The 24,748-nt window shown below is 35.8% G+C and overlaps 1 protein-coding gene across 11 annotated transcripts in view; it reads left to right on the top strand.

Annotated features, from left to right (window-relative positions):
* ADGRV1 (adhesion G protein-coupled receptor V1) overlaps positions 1–24,748 on the top strand; it is a 245,452-nt gene that overhangs the window by 136,920 nt on the left and 83,784 nt on the right. The window contains exon 86 of one of the 11 annotated variants that reach the window (XM_038125099.1): positions 12,021–12,047. The exons of the other annotated variants lie outside the window; for them this stretch is intronic. Coding sequence (XP_037981027.1) covers positions 12,021–12,032 — 12 coding nt within the window. The 3' untranslated portion in view covers positions 12,033–12,047. Of the gene's footprint in view, positions 1–12,020; positions 12,048–24,748 lie in introns of those variants that run through there. 11 annotated transcript variants of the gene reach the window in all.

The raw sequence follows: 24,748 nt of genomic DNA on the forward strand, positions 1-24,748 counted from the left end.
CACTTTCATGGCCGTGTCTGAACAGACCTTCTTCAGTGTAAATGTTTTTGGAAAATGTAAAGTTTCAACATATGACACTTAAAATTAATGGCATATTCATATCCTGTGTTGGGAATTCAAGTGAAATTACACACTGTCTGAAAATATTTAATGAAAACTGGTGGATGATATAGCAATGTGAAAAGACATTCCATGTGTGGAATACTGTGCTCAGTTCTAACACTTGAAGGATTTGGAAAGTTATTTGGGCCAAAAGTCTGTTTGGGCCCCCAGGCTGTTCTGTTTGTGACCTGTTTCTTTGTTTAAATACTCCACATATTAACTTCTATATGTAATTCCGATCTCTGAAGAATAATTCTTGAAAACAGTTCCATGTAGTGTGCAAATGTAATAATTTCAACTACAGAAGTACAATTTGTATGGTTCTAAGTAGTATTGTCATTCATCCTCAATCTTTGAAATGCATCACTATCCTGATCTCTTTTTCTTTGCCATGCAATGATTTTGAAAGTTCAGAACAAGATTTTTAAAAGAGGATTTTAACTGCTTAGCTAGTGAGCTAGTTTGGAGGAGAAATAAAGACAGTTTGGCAGCAGCTGTCAGATTAAGGAAAGTGGTTTTAAGATAAGGGTGAAAAGAGTGTTTGACAAGGGAGAAGTGAACTACTGTACTAGCTGTAAAGAAGTCAGCTCGGGTGGGGAGAACCACCGGGTTGCACAGACGCCATCACTGCTCCCAGGAGTGCCACGGAGGAGGATGATGATTGCAGTTTTGTCTACTGGTATGCAGGAAGAGCTGGGGACTCTGTTCTTCCCTGGAGCATCAGGAGAACCTGAATTTCTAGTCTGACATTTGAGTTCCTGTTTCTAGCTGACATCCTTCGGTTAGGGTGAGGGGTAAAAAGGATCTTAACAGACACTGGATTCAGTTGCTCACCTTTAGATATCACTTAGATCCCTTAATTCCATGTTGGCTCCTTGTTTTAGCGGTTTTTTGCAGGATCTGGTATGGTGTTTATACCTTTGCATGCTGGTCCTTCATATTTGCATGTCAGCTCCAATTTCACCTTTTCGTTCTCGATGTCATCTCTGAGGAAGCGGCGGGGCGGGGAAGGGATACTCGATGGGAGAGAGATTTTTAACCATCAACAGGTAATTAAAGAAAAACTATTAACAGCAGGAGATTACAATATGAAATCATTAACAACAAATAGTTAAAACTCCAACTTAGCAGCAATTTAACTAGGCAGCCTTTTTAAAAAAATGAACACCTTTTTCTACTCATCACACTAGCTGTTCTGAACAGCTGAAAGAAAATCTTTGTACAGTTACCCGTGTTGTGATATGTTGGCCTGTTGTGAAGTAGCCTGATTAGGTAGCTAAAATTTAACAGAAAACTCTAGGTAGATGATGTATGTACAGCTGCACCCACATACAAGCAGTAGGTCACCATACATATCTTAAGAAATTCACAATGTAATTGGAAATGACTCTGTATTAGAGAAACTATTTAAGAAAGTTTTAATTGAGAACTTGCTACATGAAAATCAGCACTTCATAGTTTAAATACAAGGAAAATGTTAGTATTTTCCATTTTCATATCCTGTCCTCAAGCTTCTTATGCACTACTGTGATGCTACTTGGCATCATCACCTGTCACTGCAATAACTATCAAACTGCCAGGTCAAGTTGATCCTAGCACTGACTTTGATAGAAATGCATGATGAAGAATTATATTACTCTGTTTAAATATTTGAAAATTGTGTTATTCAACCTGAGCAGAAATACCAACATGTCCGTTATGTTTTTCAAGAAGCAATATTGCATACCATCTTCTTTTTAAAAATTGTTAAAACATTTATTTAAAAATTATAAACTTCATTCTTGGTAGAAGTGTTGTTTTATTATTTGTACTCTTACAGATTCGGACAATTCTGCTAGAAGATAAATTTTAAAGATATGATAGAATCTCCAAGAGATGATGAAGGAGCAGGATATGAATGAATGAATGAATGAATGAATGAATGAATGAATGAATGAATGAATGAATGATGGAATGAAGGAATGAATGAAATGATCATAGAGCCTGTAGCTTCTGCCATACTGTGAAAGTGAAAGCTTTACAGAAACAGTGAAATGGTGCTTCTGCTGTACTGTTTTAATCTCAACTCCTCTCTTCCAAAATAAGGAAATTCTTATTTTCCCCTACACATAATCAAAGCCCAAATGAAATTGACATATATACCTGGATAGGGGGAGCTTGCAAAGTGCATTCCAAAATGAAGTCTCTAGAGTGATTCTCTATACCATCCACCACAGAGACAGTTTGTGACAGTGAGTGACTGACCGGCTGCCCCTCTCCTGGCAGTAGGGAAAAGTTTTAGTTCAGAGCTTAATTCAGTCTTCCCTTATGGTAAGCCTGAGCCTTTTAGTCAGCTCCTGGAAAATCCTAGTTAAAGGACTATTTCTGAAGAAGCTGGGAGGTTCAGAGTTTCATTAAACTCCTGGCACATATGAAATAGGAAACTTCTATGGAATAGGAAGCAACAAATATTTTTATGCATTACTTTAAAGTTAGAGGCCAGTTTCCCAGAGTAAAGGAATTTGTCTTTGAGGAAAACTAGGCCTGAAATTTCCTTGCTCTTGATTTCCTTGCTGTAACCTGACAGCAGCAAATAATGCTGATGAGATACCAGCAATTCTTACTTGTTAGATTTGAGAGGACACAGAGGAAAAAGAAAAGAACTGTATACAGTGATCCAGAATTGGTGCCCATTTTAGAAATTTGGCTCCATGCTAATGTGTTTTGTCCTGTTACTTTGCAATGGGAAATATTTCAGTAAGAATTATGAGTGGTATGTAGTCTTCTTCCAACCTTGTTGTCAGAGTTCCTATCTTTGGGATAATAAAGTCTAACATTTCTCATTTATAGAAGGAAAGATTCTATAGATGTCACTAAGAATGGAAAGTGGAAAAGACTTTCATTTCTATTGGAGTATTGGAAAGCACAGCTAGCTGAGACACTTGTTGGGTATGTCAGAAAGGGAAGGTGTGTCACTAAAAATGTTCTTGTGGGTAAGCTCCTTTCACTAGTTCCCTGCATAACATTTGTATCACAGTAAATAAATTTTATTTACTTTATAACAGTCATGCTGTACCAGGTGATACGATGTATGTTCCCCAGTCCTATTGAAAACATGGTCCCGTATAGTACAGCAGACAGTGACTCCTGGAGTCTCATCTATTTTTTTTTGCTACCATTGCAAAAATTAGGATCTAACCCTTTTCTCTGGGGACTATTTTCTTAGGTTTCAAACTGACTTCTTTAATTACTTACTGGTTATTAATTACGTACTAGTTATTATAAAATGACTTATTTACTTATTTACTAATTATTACTCATTTCAGTAATTCCTACCAAGTCAGAGCACAGTTCATGCAGCTTCTTTCAGAAGCAGTTTCAGTCTAATTATCAGTAGAACTATTTGGGAATTGGATTTAAATAAAAGACAATTTCAGAGTGGACTAACAAAAATTGAATGCTTTTATAGCAAAGCAATACATTTTACCATCAATGAAGTTTTGTGGGCCCATCTCTATTACTCTAAGTTTCTATTTTTGAGTCTACAATATCCAAGAGGAATCAAAGTTGAAGCTAATCAGAGATTTTTAGTAGAAAAGATAGTAATCTATATCAAGATTTCAATGATTTTATAAGTTGTATACATTGATCATGTATATATGCAGACATTTTAAAGATGACAGTTGGATGGAAGGATGGATAGATAGATAGATAGATAGATAGATAGATAGATAGATAGATAGATAGATAGATAGATAGATAGATATCAGGTGTCCTTGGGTGTTAGATAAGGTGTATGAGGTCCTCAGAATCTAAGAGTCAAGAAATCCTTACCTGGAGAAGTGGGCTACCCAATCATTATGATAAATGTTATGCACAATTAAACAGTGAGGAAGGACTGCTACCATAGAATAACAGCAGATCATTACTTGATCACCCAGATTCTGGTTGGGAGCAGACTACTCATTGATTCTCTATTCTGCAATTCTCCTAATTGCAGAATATTTCACTTTTTTTCAGCAGAGGGAGTCAATTTGCCTGTGAGTCTTATCAAGTGCCGAGTTGCCACTTCAAGAGATTTGATGGAATGATGCCATCTGCAGATACATAGAGATAAAGCTCAGACAAAAGTAAAAGGCTCTGCAAATGCTCTAAGAGTTTATCTGCATGATCTCTGTCTAGGGAGTGAGGAGATATAGAAGCAGCTGAAAAACTTATATCCCAAGAAGAGAGAGTAGTAGTTGTGGCCAAGTAAATGAGTGTAAGAAATAAATAGGAAATATTCAATTTAAATTTTATGCTATTTGTTTTCATCTGCCAACACAGGATTTTGGTGTTTTGCTGATAATCTAATGCTATGGAAGTACCCATATATTTTTATATTGCTACTTGTATGGATTTTACTTCTACTACCCTTGTTCATTTTTCTCATGTTAAGCCTCATTTAGTGTTATGCACAAGCTGTTAGGTTTTTATAGATTACCTTCTAGGGTTTGCCAGAACTCAGATATATGCACAATGTTATAACATATGTTGGAATGCTGCTATATTACCTCACACCTCCTTGTCCTCACTACAAACAGTCAATTGTTCCGTTTATCACTTTGAAGTATAAGAATATAAGATTTGTATCAGCTAATGCCTTCCAGCTCTTTTTTATTATTCTCTGCTTTTCCCCAACATCACAAGCAGTTGGGGACCACACACACAACAGAACAGACAGAAACATTCCCAGGTTGTCTATTCACTTCTGTTCTTGGTTTCTTACTGTGAAGCAGGTTATACCGCTGCCTCTCTCTATTTCATGCTTCATTGTAATTTTTCAACTCCTTCTCCAATTTTATTTCATTCTGCTTTAATAAAAAAGTAGTTATCTATTACTTCTCCTAATCAGCAAATCTTCTGCTGTTTTTTTCCCTGCTGAAGGCTTTCCTCAAACCTGCCTTGATGGAGAGAAGGACAGCAGCAGGAATTTCTATATTAGAAATACTAGAATACTATAGAAAACAACTGTGCTGTATTAATATGAAGTTTCCAAAACATTCTCAATTTAGCTTATCTTTCAGAGGAAAAAATCTATAGAGTTTTATGAGCAATAGCACTTCAATAGTTTTCATTTATAGCTAATTAAAATTATGCTAACCATTGAAACTTTCTGTTCTTTTTTCCACTACTATCACTTTGCTTGCATACACATGCAAGAAAGTTTTAAAGGGGTCTTTTTTCCCATTTTTGACAGTTTCTCATTACCTACTTCATAACTTTAAGGCAACTAATGTTCTATAAACAGTAGATTCACAAGTCCTTTTCAGGACTTAATTGGATTATTTGTAGACATGAAACCAGAGCCTGACATTGCCAGATTCATATGGCAAGTTGACTTTTAAGTGTACTGGGGTTCTGATTGCTTTTAGAAATAACTGAATATTATTTTCATAAATACCAGCTTACAATTTATGATTATGGTTAACTTATGGTTGTGGCTAACTATGATTAAATGCTTTTTAACAATGCCTAATTTAATAATGCTTAAATAATTTTTGATTAATCAGTAGGCTGTAGTTGAATTTTACATGCTGGTAGATCTGATTTTGTTCCCATGGTCATTTTTCCCTGTTTGTATAGAAAGTGCCTTTTGAAAATTACATTATAGAGATTTATAAGAATTAAACAAACAGATTATAAGATTACAGTCTTTTTTATTATTATTTTAAAGATATATCAATCTTTTTAAATCTAATTTGAAAGAAAGATGCTAATACTAATGTAAATCTGATTAGATTCTGAAAAATTATAATGAAAACCTTAAATGCTTGGAATGACAATGAATAATCAGTGAAATTATTAAAAAAGAGTTTGGGATGTCTGTTAGCCAGAGGCAGAAACCAGAAGCCTATAACTTATGTTCATATGCCAAAAAATCCCCAAACTGTGTTCAGCCATGAAAAAAGGTTAAAACCATGACCTGATATTTCCATGTTTACATTTCAAAAAAAAAAAAAAAAAAGAAACCAGGAAGCTTTTTTTGGGCAAAGTTAGATGAATGGATAGAAATCAACTAAGCACAAAGCATGTGCATCATTAAAAATTAACATCTATAGTTGAAACGTTTGCTGGGAACAGTAGAATTTTATGTGGGTCTCAGAGACCAGAGATGGGAGAAAGTGCACAGAAGATAATTGACTACATTGTTTTACTTGACAGCTGAAGTGGGATAGGAATCTTCCCTTAGTCAATAATTTTAGACCAGCTGGCAAGAAGTAGCTTAGAAAGCAAAGGAATTCAAAGTCTAAAGATTGTCTCTGTGAATAAACAAACAGAATAGAGTCAAATAGACACCTATGATCTCATTTGCCCAGGGATACAAAATGTCTGTTCCACTCAAAGGACAGATATTCTGATGAAAATTGTTAGCCCTTTCACCCTGTCCTCCCAGTATTTATCCCTGGGCCTTGCAGTGTCCAGAGACTTGCATTTTATTGTGCTCTGCAGTAGTTTTGGACAGATACTGCTCTTGTCTATGGTGTGGTATAAAGCTGCATGTTCCAGGCAGTCCAAGCACAGGACTTCCACCATTGTGTAGAAGCAGGTGGGAAACAAGGGACATATAAATGTTCTCACTGTGTTATACAAGGTTAAGTGGCACCTCTTTACACAAGCTTTTAGGCTTCTTGTGCTCTATGGCATCCAGATTCAAATCAGGAAAATTCAGCCTTGAAAAAAAGTTAGTAAATAATTTGTGGGTTTGAGACCAAAATGAAGAGAAAAAGTTATCAAACAATACCTGCAATATCTGAAGCTTTGCTTTGGGATAGGTGGCCTTTTATTTCTTTTTGATGTCTTCTTATATTAGTGAGAAAAAAGGTGGGAAGAGAGGAATCAAGTAGACATACAATATGAATACATCCCATGAAGGTGCATCAGTCCTCTAAACCTAATCTACAGAAGGTTTTTTTGTCTTCCCACCACCTCTTTCTTAGGTGTGCATGACTCAGCACAACATAAATGAGAGACAGATAGAGAAATATATAACTGAAAAGTACAGCTAAAGACTTGTGTTCTATATAAATTCATAATTAAAATTAGCTTATAGTTCCTGCTATTTGTTACTTCTGAAGTATTTTTAAAATATTGCAAATTGTGCTTGAGTATAAGTGATGAAGATACAGCAGCGTGCTTACAGACAATTGGAGACAGTTACATGAACATTTTCAAAAGGTCTTGATGGGAGATAAAAAGCTCTATAACAAAATCTATCTTCATGTTTAATTGTGCTCTTCAGTTGTCACAGATCCTTGCAGCCACTCACCTTTGAGCAGAGTTTTGGGTAGATGGGTAGTTAATGTGCTCCTAAACCCTCATCTGAATGTTTGCCAAGTCATTGACTTACAGTGATATACAGCATCCTACCCTTGACATGGGACGAGTTAAAGAGATATCCATATATTAATCTTTAGATTTTTTAATAAACTTCTACCTTGCCTTTAACTTTATGCAGACTGATATTTGGCATTAATATGCTGCAGCTCATTACTAACTTTTGGTTGAGATCAGATGTGATGGCAACTTATCTTGTCAGGATAGTTTTTAGTCTCAGCATCTCAGCTTCCCACCTTTGAAGAACAAAAGCTTTCAGAATATATTTGATAGTAAATGATTGTTAAAATATTGTTAAAATATATCTTACTAACATCAGATCAATTTCTAAAAGTCTTGTGTAAATGTGGTTTCACTGAAAAAGGAATGAAATAGAAGCAAAAAAGGAAGTTGAATGAGAAGACTTTCACCATATGATTAGTAAAGCATTAGCTCTTCAGCCACCTTCTTTGTTATAAAATTCTTTACATTATTGATCAAAAGGTCACACTTATTTTACTCTAACTTTATGAAATGTTACTCTCTAATGCATTTTTGGTTGTGTTTTTGTATTGGTTTAAAATGAAGCTAGCTTTGACACCTTTAGCATTTAGACTGAATTACGTCTTTGCTCTGTGCCTGTATGCTCAGTACTGCAAAAGGATATAACCAAAGGTGAACTTGCTCTTAATTGCAATAACAGATCATTCCTGATATATGAAGCAAGTGCTGCTTTTCTCCTTAGAAGCATAAGTGGAAAACTGATCTTTTTATCACAAGTACCAATAAGAAGTCACTCCTTAGAAATCCAGTAATAAGTGCAGAGTCTGTGTTTGAGCTTGGCTAGCTCTGGCTGGAAGCAGAAGTCACTGGGAATGTCCCACCAAACTCTCATTCTCTTGTTGGTTGAAGATTTTCCTTCAGATTTCCAATGAACTTTTACTAAGCTTAGTCTAGTTTAGACATGCAGAAAGTATGCATTGCAGAATAATAAAATGTGATGAGACATCTCTGAAGATAGCTGTTCACAGCTTTTTGTTCTGAAATCCTGTTGTAGTGTGTGACACTCATCCACACACACAGCTGGCAGGTTTCACACAATGGTATATTTCACAATGTTTGCTGAAGCTTTAGATCTTTCAGGTTTAATTTTTTATATATATATATATATTTAGACCATTCACTTTTGGAGGAGAAAACACAGCATACCAGTTTTCCTCTCTGCCCAAACACATTTATCTCCCCATGCTCCAGCTTCCACAAGTGTCCTTATTGTCAAGTGTCCTTATTAAGCTTCATCCCAGAAAAAAGCATCTTCAAAAGAGTCTTTGTCTGAAATACTGAGATACACAGGTGTTATTAGTGAGTTTGATAAAAGTCAGATTCCAGTAGACAAGTTTGTTTATCAAAGGAAAAAAGGAGCACTTTATTTTTTCTAACTTCTTGAACTACTGACATGTTGTCTTCAAAATGTTACAATATTCTACAGGATCCTGCTAACATTTAGCACTGTGTAATATAGCAGTTGTTCCCTTTTCAGAGTTGCTGCCTTTTAATACCACTCGCTGGATTATGGGGTGTTCCCAGATAGCTGCATTAAAGCCGGATAGCTCAGCCCGGATAAGAGCTGCCTGCCTGAGCTCCAAGCAGCGCCTTCCAAGCCTTCACCTTTAGCAAGTCTTTTAATGATATTCAGCTTTTGTGATTTTCAGCTCATTAGGAATTTCAGCTCTTGGGCTTGCTAGGCTAGGCTTAGGCAGGCAGAGCAGCATTTGGCCAACGTGGGAAAAGAGAGGAGAGCACTGTGTGAGGTTCCAAGAAGATGTCTTTATTGGTCTTCTTTGTAGCTCTTCTGCGAAGGGTCTCAGGGACAGCAACTCTGATGAGCTGGGCAGAAACAGGGGTTTATATAGGGTAAAAGGGGATCGAGAATTGTCCAATGGTAAGGGTTAAAGGAACGTGACCTATAGCCTTACAGAGAGATAAGCAAGGGTCTAAGAGTGGGAGAGAGGGGCTCCTAATGTCCAGTCATCATGACTCAGGATTTTGCCTATCTTAGGCTTCCGAATGCCAAGGCAGGTTTGCAGGGCCTGCGTCTGCTACACTGCCTAATTAGTTAATATAGCTGTACAAAACTGGAAATATTTTTTATTACAGCTTTGGGTTCGCTGTGATCCCCTTGCTCAGCTTGGCTGGAGTGAGCTGGCAAAATAAGGGATGGAAACAATAGTCTAGACTGAAAAATAAAAACTTTAATAATGAAAATAACAAACATGGAAACCACAGAGTACAGAGACTAGAACCAAAGACCCATGGGTGGGACAAACACAGCCAGGTATAGCGGCAAAGGACCAATCATGAACATGAACTCAGAATATGACCTTATATGAACTAGGTATTGAGCCAACTGAGAACAGGAACTAGAAACTTGACCAAATATGGAATGGTTCTATTAGCATAGTACTAATTCCCATGACTCCACTCCTCCTACCGTAGCCTGGTCAGCTCCCTCTCCTCTTAGTACTCTGCCTTCCATGGTCTGTGGCCAAAGTCTTCTGCAAACACAACTGAAGCAGAAGTCTCAGCTGGACGCGATCCCATATTTTTTTTAAAGAAAAACCAAATAAATGTGTTTATTTATTTCTCTGTAGTACATTGCCCACTTAGTTCATAATTGTATATGGATTCCTAACTTGCAGCTTTACTACTTTATAAGTGTAAGCATCACTGTTTCTGATGCTTATAGTGTACTAGACATTTTAAAAAGAAAATTGAATAAAAGAACTGGCTGGAGGAATTGTTAGTATAAAGAATCCCCTTTCCCATTTGCTCCAGTAGATTACTTTCCTGCCTGAACTTTCCATTTAACATTGTATCATATTACCCTTTCAAAATATTCAAAGTTATTGGGGGCTGTTGACTGAGATACAGACACAGCATATGACTCCAGCTTTGGAAGTAATCACTTGCCATCAGTGATGAAAATGTAAGTGTTGTAGTTTTGCTTGGTTTATTTCATAATCCTGCGCAAGAATCACTCACAGGAAGTTGTAGCAATGATCTCCTAGCATGCTAAATAATCCTAGGCCGGTCTGTTGCTTAGCAAATCTGATATACCACACAACTTTAATCCAACACTGAGAGGACACCGGACTATAAAAATAAATGCTTTATAAGACATCATTTGTACTGTCCTAATTTTGAGCTCCTATACAGGTAAAGAATTGAAGGATTTGTAGCTATTATAGATAGCTTTCAACCAAGATCAAATATGCCTTCAAAGCATCAGATGAATTTACTGCATTTATTTAAGGGGAGATAAGCACAGTTTTCAAATGGTATTGAAGTTCTATGGAATAAAATAAATGGATAGATTCCTCATAATTTAATTTTCAGCATTTTTTGTCTGGAGCAAATGGAGTTGGGATCTTATCTAAACTCAGGATTGATATCCTTCTTTCTAATATTCTTTCATGCCCATTTGTCAACACTTTCACCTAAGCACTTTACCTTATTTTCTTCAAATGAAAGAAACAAATTCATGAGTTTAAGAATATGTTCTTGTTTGACAACTACCAAGTAGTGTGCTTTAAATAATCTAGTAAATTATGACCTGCCATTTATTCATTAATTAAGTGGGCTTTCCTAAAATGGAATGAGATAGATGATTAGTTGTGGTACATTTCCCAAAATTAGTTATTGCCTGCGTCACATTGTTGAACATAATTTTTAATATGGCCAATGCTTTCTAACTAAGATTTGCAAAGCTTTGTGTAGTAACATCCTGTGACAGACAGAACTATTCAGGAAAGTCAAGTGTCACTGATAAATGAGAAACATTAGAAATTTATCTCAGACTGTAAGATTTTTTTTCCCCCCCATTCCTTTTCCAGCAAGACTTCCCTGCACATCAGGTGGAAATCTGGAGATTCAAATATTTTTCTTGTAATTTGCTTTTAGCCTCCATTTAGCTGTGTGGTCAGTTCCACAGATCATGGTCCTCTCTTTGTCTGTCACAACCCATCAGGCTAATAGCAGCTGCTACACATTCAGATGATACAGAATTTCTAAAACTTAATGTGACTTTTCAGCAAGTCTAGAAGTCTGTTAATAATAAGAAAATTTTCTGCAGAATCTACTTTATCATTTGACTAATTTAAAGAAGAATATCCTCTGTATTCAGAATTGACTTTCCTCTCCTCAAGGTACTGAGGGTTTTTTTTCTAAGTAACCCCAAAGAAAGAATCTGGTATTTGTTATCTTAGAGGTTTGGGGGTTGGTGTTTTGTGTTTCCTTGCTTTTCTTTCAGACTTTGTTGTTGGTATAGGTCGTCATAGCACTTAGTGAGTCTCAATTCACTTTGGGAATGGGAAGCTAGTTCCCCTGTATGATAAGACTGTCATACATTTTTTTCTTGTCTTTATTTGTTATTCATGTTTTCACATTTCTGTATAAAATCATGAAAGTTGTAACTCCACATTTCTTGTGAAGAAGAGAAGACCACTTCTCTTTCTGTGCATTTGTTGGTGTTTATTTTAAAAACAAATCAGTCTGTGAAATTTTCTTCTCTTGTGTTTTTTTAGTCCAGTGCTTAGTAACATTTGAGGTGACTTCAGGAGAACTATGATTCACAGACAGTGGCACAAATACAGCTGGTAAGTTGCCGGAACCCAGGACATCTCTCTGACGTTCCTGGAAGATCTGAGGCCTGGCCAGGGTGGGTCCTAGACCCTGGCATGCAGCCAAGGACCCCTGTGGCTTTGAGTTTGACTCATGGAACCAGTTATCAACTTTATATGAAGAATTAAATGTCACAGAGGTTTAGATAACACAGCAGTACTGATCACAGGGTGAAGGGAAAATTTTAAGGTTTTGTAGATGGGGGTTTGGGACTTTGTACATGGGGGTCTGAGGCTCCAAGATGGAGTAATCAGGGCGTGCCCTGTTCTTTTTCCTTCTTCTTCCTAGCCTCCATGATTTGGGTGATGTTGGCACTTTTAGATTGGTCTAGAGTAGAAAGTCACTGTCTAACATAGGTGATAGGTATTAGAACATAATAGTAAATATCAAATACGTAGCTTATAGTATAAAAGACAACACTGGCCTCTTGGGAGGGCAGTGTGCTTCGGACTGACCTGCTGAACAGATCGTGGCAGGCCAGACAGAAAATGTTCTAGATAACAATGAATAAACAACCTTGAGAACAACAGCCTCTGCTGTTGTTCAGCCACAGCTGTTGCCTCAGCTGTTGCCTCAGCAGCAGCTCAGCCTCTGACTCCTTCTTGGACAGCCAGGTTGAAAAAAGGACTTTCTAACACAATCTCAGGATTGCCCTGATAGCAGTGACTGGCACAATAAGTAGGTATGCATCAGGGTAGAAATTAGCTGGTCATTGATAGCCAAATCACAGCACAGAATAAAATAATTATTAGTATGAGAGGACTACTAAAGATCCTGTAGTCCAATTCCTTGCTCAGTGCTCCCCATTCAAATGAGAGAATACAGAGAGAGCTGTTTAGTTTGGATTTCATTCTGATCAGCCAAGTATATGCTAGGAAGTGGCTTGTTTCTTTCAATTCTAGTATTTCTGTATGGATTTGAAATTCAAAATGGGATTTGGAGAGTTTTTTATTGATATTGAACTCAGATTGTTCCAAATTATAAATCAAAGGTTTCCAGTTGAAATGGATCATATTTAAGCAATGGTCTAAATGCTCTAAATAGTCAAAATTATTCTAATTAGCAGGTGTTTTTCAAAATCATACTTGAAGTGAATACATTTGGAGATGTGATTAAAGATAATTCTTATGGTTTAGCTCTGCAGATCATATTGTTGCCTCCTGAATTTTAGTAAACACTTTTATTTGGTTGATTTCAATGGTTATAATGAAGGTATTTTATTGTATGAGCTATAATTCTTGGTGATATCTTCAGTTTCAGATGTATGTGCTTTTAACTTAAGTTTTATGGAATATAAAAACTTAGAGTTACCAGCTATGTTAACTTTTTTATATTATTTTCCAAGCTGTTTTCAAAAAATTCAAGTGAAATAATCAAACCAGACTTTCTCTCACAATCTAATAAAATGCCCAGGTTAACTATATGGGTGGATGTGTATCTGAGATTGAAATGCTGAAATGTCGTGCTAGAGATTCTTCTTGCAAAGCAGCTTTGACTAAGGCAAGACAACTGTATATATCTCACAGAATCCTTTAGAAGCCTAATCTCTACCTCCATTTAATTATCCAGTCTGTTTCTCTATCACATGGATCACTTTTTCCTCTCAAATTTAACTTTGTTTTAGAATATGGATCAAGAGGTTTAATGTCAGAGGTTTTAATTTCATTTGTCCTGCAAATGAAATCCCACTTCATGTGAAATGAAGATACAATTGTTATCTATAACAACTCAGTTATCACACTTTTTTGAGCCTATTATGATCAGAATATTTCCTTTATTTTACATGGAAAACTGATGAAAAACAATGCAGTGTGGTACAGCAAAAATACTCCTCTTGTTCATTAAAAATAATTAAAAACCAAAAAAGTTTGAAGAAATTATCAAAAGCTTTATTTATTGTGTTGAAGTTAGTAGTAGGATCAAGAATAACATCTGAAAAGACTTCTGGTAAATCCAACTGTGTACAGGAGAATTGAAGCTTTGTATGTGACAGCCAATTTATACCGGCTATGTGCTGCTGAAGTCCGTAGAGCCACCCTTATATTCAAATTATTTGTCAATAATTGCTCACAGGGAATGAAGACAACATATCTTTATGCAGATCTTTGCTATAAACAGCTACAAAGAGTTTTCAGCATGGTTACTAATTAATAAAATGTGAATCGAGGACAAAATTAATTTTACCATAATAGAGCACAAATTTAGTCTATATCCTCTGAGTATTATACTAACAAAATTGCACATTAACCGTGTTGGCATAAGCTCTGTCTTTTCTGGGTGTTTTGATTGGACAGAGATGGAGCTGCATGAGCATGTGTCAGAAGCTTCAGCTTTTCAGCAACTGTTCTAGTTGTAAGGGCTCCACAAAAGCTGTCTTCAGTTCTGTGACCCTAACCTCACCCTCACTGTCCTCCCTTCCTGCAGGGAGAGAGTCTTCCTCACCATGAGAGCAGTCGAGTTAGACTCCTGCTTTGAGTAGTTTTGTGAGGGAAGCTATTCCTTGTCCTTATCTACAGTGAGATTATGTTTGCCACAGTTCATTTAACTTCTAAAGGGAACTTGTCCAGTTCTGTTTAATGGTGTCTTCATCCTGCTGGTATCAAAACAAAGCAGAACCCAATCAGCTTTTGGAGTGCTAAAGCATACAAACAGAAATGAGCAGTAGTCACAAAGTTGTCTAACAATAACAAATATTTCATTTTTCTTTTCGTGTAAATTCAGAATTAATGGGAAATTAGGGTAGCTTGTAAAATGTTATAAGAAGAAATAGATAGTTTTGTTCTAGGCATCTAAAGATGGTATAAGTATCTTGGATCAGTAATTTAAATATTATATGATAAATTACAGGATAAAACATCAAGACTCAAATTACATATAAGAAACTTCTGTTGTAAAAAGTTAGTTACTAGACTAAAAGAAAGTTACTAGATTGGATAGTGGAGTTAATACATTTCTTTAGCTGTCCAGGTTTTTGTCATTAAATTATCATTTAATTTCTTGAGAGATAACAATGTAGAAATATGTAGAATTTAGAATTTCTTTCAAAAGCATTGGTTTGAATTGCTTTCAAAAATGCATATATTTGAAAACAAAAAAGAAATTCCTTTCCCTTGACTGAACAAAACAAAGAAAAATTTATTTTGGTTGGCTTGATATTTTTATATTTATCTAAGTGTCGTCATGGTGTCCTAATTATGACTTTTTTAAAAGAGTTAGAAGATCAATGCTAGACTTTGTTAATTGTTACCAAACTATTTGAAACTACATATGATAAACTATTTAGGTCATATGAGAAAGATATTAGATGTGCTAAACGCTCATTAGAGATTTTGTCTTTGGGTAGATTTTGTCTTTGGGTTTATAATTGCTGTGAAATTCCATATAATGCCATCCTGCTTGAGTCAGTTGGCCAAATTGCAGTAATTTCCAAGACAAGAAAAGCACAATAGTAATTTTATATGACCACCTAATCTAATCAGAGGTACACAAATGTGTTTTTTTCTTACAGAAAGAAAGTTAAGTGGTTAGGCAGCAGTTTCTGTAAAAGCTGTTCTCACTCGTTATTTCTGGCTTATTTATGTTTAGGAAGTAATGACAACTAAGAATAAGACACTATTCAGTACCTTGTATTGCCCGAAATGATGACAGGACTAAATAGATTTTATTTGTGTAAAAAGTTCCAATTACTCCATTATTAATGACATTATTTAAGTACTCATTAAATGTGACATTATTTAATGGGCTCATGTTAGTTTAAAACCTTCATTAAAGGATTGCTCTTGGGAGCTTTGTAATCTTGTATTTTTCCATCCCTCCAGTGTTATATTTCCTACTGTCACTATAAATTTGGGAACTTTTTCATTTGAACAGTTTATGTGGTATCTCGGGTCATTGATAAAGATGAAAATTATGTAGATTATAGATGATAGAAGAAACAGGAAACAATTAAGCTTCATCAATTTTCATTGTTTCTTTGAAATTATTGGGTGATGTCACAGTGATGGTTATTTGTTTTGTGGGTCTTAATACCATATGGCAATTTTCTGTCTTGATAAGAGTGTCCCATTAAATAGTACTAAATGTCACAAGTGATCAGTAGCAGAATACTATCCCAATGTGAGAAACAGGCTAACCAGGAAATTCTGCACTAATTGTGAATGCATCTTCTACACTTTGTAGAGAGGGAACCATCAACATACAGTTGGCATTGCTGTTATTCCCTTATTTTTGAGAACTGTTATTTTAATATCCTAGAATTGTAGGGGGGAAAAATCATTCATATCTAAAGCCGTTTTCTTTTGTAATTTTTTATAGCAAGCATTGTAATTATATCTAAAGTTAAATTGATAATGAAGATATTACCAAAATATTTCTTCCAAAGCTTAGTAAAATTGTCTTCTGATATTTGATATTTTTTTATTTTTAAATTAAGAAGTATTTTTCATCTGACTAAAGTTTTATGTTCCAAAAGGGAGAGTTTACATCTACAGTCAGTAGTCAATTTCTGTCACTTACTGTAAGTTACTTTTCAAGTATTCTTATTTATTTAATCAGGCCTGCTTTGGAAAAAGTATCTCAAAATGTAAAAATCTAGTAGTAGAATTTGTTTCAGAACTGAAATACTGAATTTAGTACACTGATATTGGATGGATCTTGTATTAAGGATTCTTTGAGGATCTTCTGTGCATTGTCATTTCTCAGGGATCACCATGTCAGTGAAAAATAAAGTACAAAAGTATAAAGTATATAAAACTTTCTATATTTTAAAAGTGTGTCTAAACTGTACCAGACTAAAAACTGACCTCTCTTTGTGTGCACACATAGATATACATATATATAAATTAATGTGGAGATGCACTTAGATATTTTATACATACACGTAGGAAATATTACAGAGAAAAGAGCAAAAAGATAGAGCCTAGCTAGACAGAATGTGTGCATATTTAAATAGATATTTTATTTTATCTTTTTTATTACATTATTTCCAAATGTGGGAACCTGTTGATAGTGCCTGTCTTCTACCCTTCTATTCTTAATTCAAATTTCATCCTGAAATCTCGCCTGTGAAGGAGAATACTTATTCTTTTTTGTAAAGGCAGCTGTTTTCCATGCATTTTAGTTGTGTTCCAAGAGGGATTAATGTTGAAGAAATGTCATCCTCTACTTCTTTTACACGTGATTACACATGCCATTGTTAATCTAGTGATTTGGCTTCTTGTAAGCCTTCTGGATTCAGCAGACATTTCCTCTGAATTTTCCTACTGTGATTCAGAGGCCAGAATATCCCTATAACTAACCTTTGCCATGTCACCCTGATTTTCTAAGACCTTGTTAAGCCTTCTGGTGTTTGCATTCTTGTAACAAACTTTCTCACACACAGTTCTGTAAACAACTTATGTTTTGCATTCTTTCATGGAGGAGGAGAGAATTGATGGACTCTTGGTCTGTCCAGTGTCATTGGAGAGGTGGCACTGTCACCCTCCAATCCACTGTCACTTTTGGAAAACTATAAATGTTGGAGTCAGAAAATAAAGGTCCCTCCTTTTGTTCACCTGGAGAGCAGCAGTGTCCGTGTCGTCTTTTCGTGTCATATTACGACATTTGCCAGGCAAAATTTGTTTCATAAGCAGAGAGACCATTATGTTTTCTCCACAGTAGCTAGTGGAATTTCCATTGTTTCCCTTTCATCAGTCTTTATCAGTTACTGCTTAACAATGACTTATATCACCCTTGTGCTCATTATAGCAATCTCTCCATCCCTTCCTGTTTCCTGCCCTTGTTATGCTGAAATAATTTATTTTTTTTATTTCTTCTTTCCTTCATCCTTCAGCAGTCTCTCCATCTAAGCCCACTCTAATCCTTCATTGGTCATTACCATCCGTAACTCCTTCATATCTAGCCCTTAGCACTGAGTGACTGCTGGATGCTGTGATTTGATTCTGCTGCTTTCTGAAAAAGTACTTCTTCTTCTGATACCTCCCAACAACTCCTGTTATTCCCCACACTAATCTCAACATAAACTTGCACTTAGCTAAGCAAATTAACTCTGCCCGCTCCTTTTTATTTAAATGGTAGCCCTTTTAAACTCTTTAAATTGTGTTCACTAGTTGTTACTGGACACTGTAATCTCATTCTTTCATTCTGTGGGACTCCTTTTAATGTGCTCGGTTACAAATGCCTTCACTATGGTGATGAACATGTGAAACTTGTCTTCTCCATTCCCATGAAAGATTGCAGTAGGATGCCATTCAGGTCCAAACTCAGCTTTTGTCTTTTGGCAAACAAGTCCTCTTCATTGAATTGTCTCATTGGTCTGCATTAATTGTGTATATGAATGGGGCCTACACAGTTCAGGTGTGATTTGAACACCTAATAAACTCTGATGAGTGAGCATTAGAATGGCATGTGATTTAAATTCATTGCTACTGCAGGCAGCAGCTGTAGCGTAGGAGGTTGTTTTTGAGACGCGAAGAGCAGTCAGACTCAGAAATTTGAAAATAAACGGGAGGAGCTTGGAGAGAGATGATCAGTCAGTCATCTTTTCTCTAAATCTTCTACATTCAAGTGGTTATTTTTCCAGAACTTTTTTTCCTCCTAACTAACACATTTTGTTGTAGGAGAACATGAGGGAATGAGTGAATAAGTTTTAACAGAAGTAATACAACTTTCAGTTCTTTTTTACAAGCTGTCAAGTTAAACACCAAAAGAGCTGTAAAATTTCTGGGATATTTTGATACGTAATACTTAGAATTAAGTATAAAATAATAAATACTCTGTTTTCTCTTAATTTATTAAACTGCTTGCTTTTTATTATGAACCATGTAGAAGTCTGAAAAATTTGAACCCGTTGATTTTGCTCATTCAGCTCTTTGTTTAGCCATATATCTTGTCAGTGACTTAAATAATATCATTGTCTGTTGTTCAACACATCTGTGTTTCAACAGATTTTTTAATCTCAACTGCATAAGCACATAAACCTTGCTTCAAAAATAGGGACAAATAAAATAAGTAATCAAACCCTAGAACTCTAGATAAGGTAATCCAGACACTTGCTGTAAAGCAGTTCCTCACATCTGATTTCTGAGCTGTATTTGCTTTTGACCTTTATTGTGAAGTTTAATTTCATTATAATGCTTTACCTTATAACATGGTACAAGGCAGAGAGCCCAAAGATCCCACTAATTAGTCCTGGTTTAAGCTTGCAAACTAGACAGCTGTGGTATTGTAGCATTCAACTCAAACCAATTAGTTCTACCCAGAGGCAAGGCTTATTTTTGTCTATCTAAACAAGATGTAACTTTTCTTCCAAGCATCAGATAGTATTTGTGTACTACTGTAATGCACTGCTGGGGCATAATGGCCTTGGCTGTCAGGGACCCATGTGCTAAACAACTTAGCAAGTGTGCATGTGTCATTTAATATACTTTGACTCAAGTTTTGACATTCAGATTAGCAGTGTGGTGCATTATGTACATTTCTCCTCAGTCTCATATACTGTTTTACCTGTTCTACAAAAGCCTCCACTTTTGATTCTCATTGTCTACAGAGCTAGAAAAATTCATTTTTCTATTGCTAACAAAAAATTAGCAAGTTACATTATTACTTAGTAAATCAGATTGGACAATTTGATACTTAGGAAGGATCTAATGCCCTCTCCTAGACATATGACATCTTTCTGGGAGGGATTTGACAATATTTGCAAATAACAGTAGCTTGGAAAGAAATAAAACAACATATACTAATGAAATTGCCAATGTCAGGAATTCATAATTTCTAAACTATTGAACCTCATCTATAGCAAATTGGGCTACTTTCCAATTTTATATACAATGAGACAGGAAAAAGAAATAGTTCTTTCTCTATATTTGATTTTATTGTCTCAAGGTGTTTTAACAGGGACCATATAAAGTACTATATATTTTTGTATGTATGTTTGTATAGCTGAAATACAAGTCATACTTCCAATGTGCTTTTCTCTTTGTGTTGGTTTTCTTTTCAGTATACTGTACTGGCTGTGGTCAGGATGAAGTTAATGTTCTTGATAAAAGACACTACAATGCAGTGTTGATAACAGACCAGTGTTCTGGATGTTTCTGAAAAGGTCATGTGTGATGTCAAGTCTTGGTATTTTTCCCACTGCTTCAGTACTGAGTAGGCTGGTGGTGGGGAAGGATCTAGGAAGGGACACAAAAAGAAACAGCTGACCCAGGTGACCAAAGGGGTAGTCAATACCGTGTAACATTGTATTTAGAAATAAAAATTGAGAGACAGGAGTTAGCCTTGCTTGGAGGTTGGCTGGGCATCTGTCTGGTTATGGGAGCTGGTGAATGATTGCTTTTGTATCACTTGTTTGATTCCTTTTCCTTCACTTACAAAATTGTCTTTCTCGTGATTAATTTTTCATTAGTAATAATAATATTCATATTGATTTAATATGACCTAGTTAAAAGCTAAGGAGGAAAGTATTTTTAAAATTTACACTAATTTTATAAATTTAATTGTTTTTAATTTTTCTACTATCTTGCAGCAGATATTTTGGTTAAAGAAAAACTTTTCTTTAGGAAGAAGAGTAGCATCATAGAAGGTTTGCTTTCTAAACACAGAGCTATAACATCACTGAAATACTGCAGGAACAAGCATTTGGAATATTTCCTATGGAAATATTCCTGAAAAAACAATAATTATCTTTGTAGTGTCAAGTAGATAATATTTCTTTCCTAGAAGTAAACAGTCCTCCTAGTGAAATCATAATGAAAACCGTGAGTGGCTTTTATGTATGTGATAAACACTCTGATTAATGCTTTAATTTTCTAGAAAAAAGAACTAAATCTACCCTAACAAATTTATTACTATCATGTTTATGATTAATTTTATGTATCAGTGAATAATTCTACCTAAATACAGGTTTTTGAAATAACTTCAACAGAATTTTCTCACCAGATCTTTGACTTGGACATGTACTTTGCAATATTCAGAACTATATATTTTGTGCTTTAATGAAGAAATCTGTAGTTTAGCAGTAAAGGCCACCCGCTCCTTTTACTCTTTATATTTCTGGATTTTCAAATATTACTGTAATGTGTTTGGTCTTGTCACAAATGCCTTAATTTCCTTCAGTCTTCCTTTGCCCAAGGGTTATAAAATATCTTCTCTGAATCACCCTTACCTACAATGCAGGGGTTTCTTTTTGTTTTTCAAGGTCCTCTTCTGTCTGCAAAGTAGACTACATGTAATTCTCGAGGAGCTTTTTTCACATTTATTTTTACCTTTACTTTTCCTTAATTGGCTGTAAAGTTAACAAATTTACATTTTTATTTGATAAAGTAATAGACAACAGAAATAAACTGCCATTCTGTTTTGCAGAGTTGTCTATGAAAACATGGACAAATGAAACCCCCAAATATATGTATCATATATAATATGCAGATTTTTCTTATTAATTCTGAAACCTGCAAATAATTGCATAATTGCTTGATAAATATAAGCTTAAAATTAACATATTGTTGATTTAAGAATTAGATTAAAAATAATCCTTGCAGTGTATTTAAAGGGAAAAAAGTCTAACTATTATTTTCTTAATTTATGGGTATCATCTTAAAAAATTAGAGCACATAGACATTTTCTGAAAACTTTGTTTTATATTTAAAATTTAAAACTTTGATATATTTCTGACCAAAGTTACAGAGAAAGACAAAAGTTGAGCTTAAACCTGGCTCTAATGAGCACTATTAAAAAAATTGAAAGCTAAATTTGGAAAGACTTTTAGGAACCCTGTACAGGAGGCAGAGACTTACTGGTTGAGGTGCCCCTCTGAGATAAAGAATAGCTCAGCAGACCTGTAAACCAGAGCTGTATCTCCTTCTGTTCTCATGCTTTCACTCTCATTTCCTCTCTGAATGCACTTCAGATGGGCTTTACGTTGGAAATATTTTGAATTTTTTTTTCCATTTTATTTTTGCCTTTTCATCAAAAAAGGTCTTTTTTTTTTAATGAGTTCTACATAAAAGTCTGTTTGATTACTGTTTCTGACCCAGAAATGCAAGAGAAGCTTAGAAATTATCCAGGTGCTTCTCTGACAGTGTATAATCAGCTCTTAATTTTGCTAGACAGATTTAAGTGAATTTTTTTGAGTCATTCTTTGGATGTGTATTGTCACTATTATATGAGGAAATTGGGAGGGTTGTTTTTGGGCGGGTTTTTTTATGCAATGTACATATTGGATAGGATAGCACACATCTTAGAGGAATATTAGAAGCAGGTAAACCAGGAAAGCAAGCTTGTACTGCACTGTGACATGCTTTGGTAACATACCAAAATGTACGAGAGATATGAGTTTTTGTTACCCATAAAAATTTGTGCTGGAGTTCTAGCTTAAAGAGGAAGCTACAGGCATAATTTTTAATGCTTAATCTTTCTTTCTTATCTTGGATTCAAACTTTTTCAAATTTTTTCACTCAACATGTACTGCTGAGATCCTGTGATCTGATTCTGACTTGTTTCTTTTTTCTTAAACTTCTAGTTATATACCTCAGACATATGTGTCTTCATATATCTTCATCTGGTTATTTTCTTTTCTTTAAAAATGACAACAACAAGAACAAGAACAAAAAAAGTCTACCTGCCTCCAGAAAATACAAAAAAAAAAACCCAAAAAACCCAAACAAACAAAAAACCAAACAACAAACCACAAAAAAAAAAAAAAAAAAAAAAAAAAAAAGAAGAAAACACTCCCAAGGTGTGCCAGCTTCTGTAAATGAGAGATAATAAGGTATGTGTGCCAATGTCTGTAAACAAAAGCTGCCTCACCTTAAACCTCAAGCACTATTCACCTGCCAACATCACTAGGATTTAGCATACTGGGTCCTGTTTGTTCAAACTGTTGCCAGAGGAGCTAATATTTCAGCTGTGTTTGCCATAGACAAAAGGTGCCAGTTTTCAACTTCTCTTCCTTTCCATTCCAGGTATTACAATTGTAGAAGGACTTTGTCAACAGTGCTGCATTCCCTGGCTTTATCAAACAAACTGTGATTTTGAAGGATGTGCAGCAGTAAAGATGCTAATGTCCCAGTCCTGCTATTGAAACTGCTGCCTGTTTGATTTTTCTTTCCTTTCCCCACTTACCTATCAATAAGGAGGTTCATTATTATAACCAGCATTTTTCCAAGCAAGGATTTGTAAATGTTGATAGTCATAAATAGCGAATTCCCTAAGAGTGAAACTTAAATCTGGAGATACAGTTCCACATAAATTACACACCCTAACGAGATGTTTTGGCATATCCTGTTCTCAGTATGAATAAAAATGGTTCATTTAATCTTGGAACCTGACTACCAGGCAGGTAGACTAGTCTGTGTGGGAGGCTCTTTTCATATCATCTCTTGATGCTGTGCCAACTTGAAACAATTATATCAGAATTCCTTAGGTCAAAGTGAGGGAGCAAAGAAGGACCATGACTGTGGCTAAATGCATTGCGAACCTATTTAGAAGAGGGGAGATCCCAGTTCTGATTTCTGCTCAAAAGACTGCATGAAAACCTTATATTTAAGAGTCATAGGAGTTCAAAGATGTGTGTCTGCCCCTCACACCAACCCACAGGTTGAGGAGGTCATGAAAGAAAAACCTTTCCTGTTCCTATTTGGATTCTGCAACCACTGACCAGTTATATAAAAGGTCATCTGAAAATGTGTGGGATTTTAGGAAATAACTCTTCTGCCAAGTATAGAAGAAACTGTCCATCTGTGATCCCTAATAATTCCTGACTACATTATATACAAACATGGAATCATAGAGCATTAAGGGTTGGAAGGGACCTTAAAGATCATTGAGTACCAAACACCACTGCCATGGCCAGGGACACCTCCTGCTAGATCAGTTTATGCAAGGCCTTATTCCAAACTGGCCTTGAACACTTTTAGATTTGTGGCATCTGCAACCTCACTAGGCAACCTGTTCAAGTATTTCACAACCCCACAGTGAAAAAATTCTTCCTAATATGTAACCTAAATTTTCCCTCTTTCAGTTTTTATCCATTATTCCTTGTCCTAACACTACAGTTCCTAATAAAGAGTCCCACTCCAGCTTTCCAGTGTGCCTCCTTCAGTTACTGGAAGGTTGCTAGGAGGTCTCTATACAACCTTCTATTTTCCTGGCTGAACAACCCTAACTTTCTCAACCTGTCTTCTTAAGGGAGATGCTCCAGTCCTCTTATCAACTTCTTGGCCCTCCTCTGGACTTGCTCCAACAGTTCCACATCCTCCTTCTGTTGGGACACCAGAACTGTACACAGCACTCCAGGAAGATGGGGTCCCACAAGAGCAGAGCAGAGGGGCAGAATCACCTCCTTCCTCCTGCTGGCCACACTTCTGGATGCAGCCCAGAACATGTTTGGCTCCCTGGGCTGAGCACACGCTCAGCTGATTCAACACGAGCTGCCAGCTCCTGTTGAATTTTTCATCAACCATGACCACCAAGTCTTTCTCCTCAGGGCTGCTCTCACTCACTTCTCTGCCCAACCTGTAGGTGTGTTTGGGATTACCACAACATAAGTGTAGGATCTTGCCCTTTGCTTTGTTGAACTCCATGAGGTTTGCATGGACCCACATCTTAAGCATGTCAAGGTCCCTCTGGATGG

Source organism: Motacilla alba, chromosome Z, assembly GCF_015832195.1.
Source record: "Motacilla alba alba isolate MOTALB_02 chromosome Z, Motacilla_alba_V1.0_pri, whole genome shotgun sequence".
In the NCBI taxonomy this organism is placed as follows: domain Eukaryota; kingdom Metazoa; phylum Chordata; class Aves; order Passeriformes; family Motacillidae; genus Motacilla; species Motacilla alba.